This window comes from Morone saxatilis, unplaced genomic scaffold (assembly GCF_004916995.1).
Source record: "Morone saxatilis isolate NCDOM2014 unplaced genomic scaffold, NCSU_SB_2.0 Contig20, whole genome shotgun sequence".
Taxonomy (NCBI): domain Eukaryota; kingdom Metazoa; phylum Chordata; class Actinopteri; family Moronidae; genus Morone; species Morone saxatilis.
In genome coordinates this window covers 14,876,177-14,878,160 of record NW_023339763.1, presented here as the reverse complement: position 1 = coordinate 14,878,160, position 1,984 = coordinate 14,876,177, and the positions used below count along the sequence as shown (strand labels likewise).

Sequence of the window (1,984 nt, the reverse complement as noted above, 5' to 3'; positions counted from 1 at the left end):
GAGGTGGTAGATGTTACTGGAGACTATACTGATGTTTCTATAAACAACAACCGCCTTAGACTTCCTTGTAGACAGGTGGCCATCCGGTCATGGGCTTGGATTTTAAGATACTGTTCACCCTCTGTGTGAAACCTCTTTAGTTTTGTGGAGAAATCTCCATGATTCTAATGCACATGTTGGCAAGTTACCATTTGGGAACCCTGACAATCATATTATTACTGAAGAAGTTGAAAACAGCTGTAAACCTGTGCATGTATTCAGATCTTAAAATTGATTTGCACAACATAATACATATTCTGAGACAAGGTTTTGTTTTTCTGTGTTGTTGTTTACTACATAACTGTTTATACTGTTGATATACTTATATACTTGTTCTTTATTATAGCCTTTGCTTGATAATGTTGTTGTTTAATGTCATATGAAATGTTATGAAAAATACACATTTTGCATTGAATAGTATGCCAGGTACATGTGACGGTGACTATGAGCAAACTGGTTAGAAGTGCTAATGCTGTTTTTTCTGATAAGATAAAAACAAATACGACTCTTATTTTGGGACCAAGCCGGAAACGGAAGTGATGTCACTCCCGGTGGGCGGAACTACCTCTTTGTAACCACCAATAGAATTGTTGCTCGGTAAAATATGAAAATGGCGGATCTTTGTAGTGAGTTTGGAGACCTGGTACAAATCAAGAAACAGCTCATATCGGTGATATCGCTTTGTAAAGAAAGAGGACTTTTACACAGCGCGAAGTGGTGAGACCGACTGTGACTCATGTGCGATAACCTGTCTGTCTCTCCGCTCCGTTGCCTCGGCAACCGAGCGTTAACGCTGGTTGACGTTAGCCTCGTTAGCAGTGCTGTTCAGCTTTTGACTGAAAACTCGTTTACTGAATCAACGTTGTGTTCAGCAAGAGCGATGTTAAAGGACTAACGTCGCTGAACCCAAGAGGAGGGTTGTTTTTATCGTTGCAGAAAGTCAAAAGCATCCTTGGGCCAAAACACTGAGCTTTAGTGAAAAGATAATTTCACTGCCAACTCAGTTTCATCACACAGATGTTTATTACAGATGTTCTCAAGCCACATGCTGTTTATCAGCTTAACTATAAGTGGGCTCAAGTTGTAGTTAAATATATGTGGACTGGCTCAAAAGAAAGCAACGTTTATGGTGTTTATTTATTATGATAGCACAAAACTTGTAACCCTAAAATAAAAGCTACCCTGACTGTTTATCAATGGCAGGTATGTCACTTGTTTCCTGTGTTTACTTTTCAGGGCTTCTGAATTGGCATTTGCTTTGGACCCTCTTCCCAAGGATGAATTACCCCCGTCACCTCCTTTTACTGAGGTTTGTGCTTTTGCCATATCTGATGCTTTTCTGTTTCCATTATATAACTGTACATAACTCAAACATCACTGTATCAATCAGTTTCTTTATCAACTTGTTCAGTCTCTTCATTAAAGCTACAGGATGTTTCACTGAGTGAAATATTCAAACTTAAGATTTTTTTAATCATTGCATCAAAAGGAAATATTCTCTGTGCTGTACATCATGTTTACACATTTAGCCTCACTGAATATGTACATCTTATAAAGAGGTAACAGATGTGTAGTTTCATTTTGCAAGAGGTTAATTAGTTTCATAAAACAGCTGGTAACTGTAGTCCTTACCAAAGGTGACTCAAACAGGAGTGAATGGTGAATTTGTTGGGGACTATTTTCAGCAGCAGGACGGCGGCTGCTGTAATTTCTCACTGGCACACCGATTGTGTGGGATATCCTAAATATAAACTGCAGTGCCCATGTTCTTTGTAATAAAGGAATTGGCTACACATGATTAATTTAGGGTTAGTTGTGGTCTTTTTGTGGAGTTTTTGACAGTAAAAAAAAAAAAAACAATATATATCACAAGACCTCTTCTTTGACACATTTACAATCAATCACAACAATCAGAAACATGCACAAGATAAGATAAGATATTCCT

At 38.0% G+C, this 1,984-nt stretch overlaps 1 protein-coding gene across 1 annotated transcript in view; it reads left to right on the top strand.

The window, feature by feature from the left end:
• The first annotated feature begins 606 nt into the window (after nucleotides 1–606).
• cdc23 (CDC23 (cell division cycle 23, yeast, homolog)) overlaps nucleotides 607–1,984 on the top strand; it is a 6,215-nt gene continuing 4,837 nt past the window's right edge. The window contains exons 1-2 of the mRNA XM_035667156.1: nucleotides 607–756; nucleotides 1,276–1,348. Of these exons, the coding sequence (XP_035523049.1) occupies nucleotides 644–756; nucleotides 1,276–1,348 (186 nt within the window). The 5' untranslated portion in view covers nucleotides 607–643. The remainder of the gene's footprint in view (nucleotides 757–1,275; nucleotides 1,349–1,984) is intronic.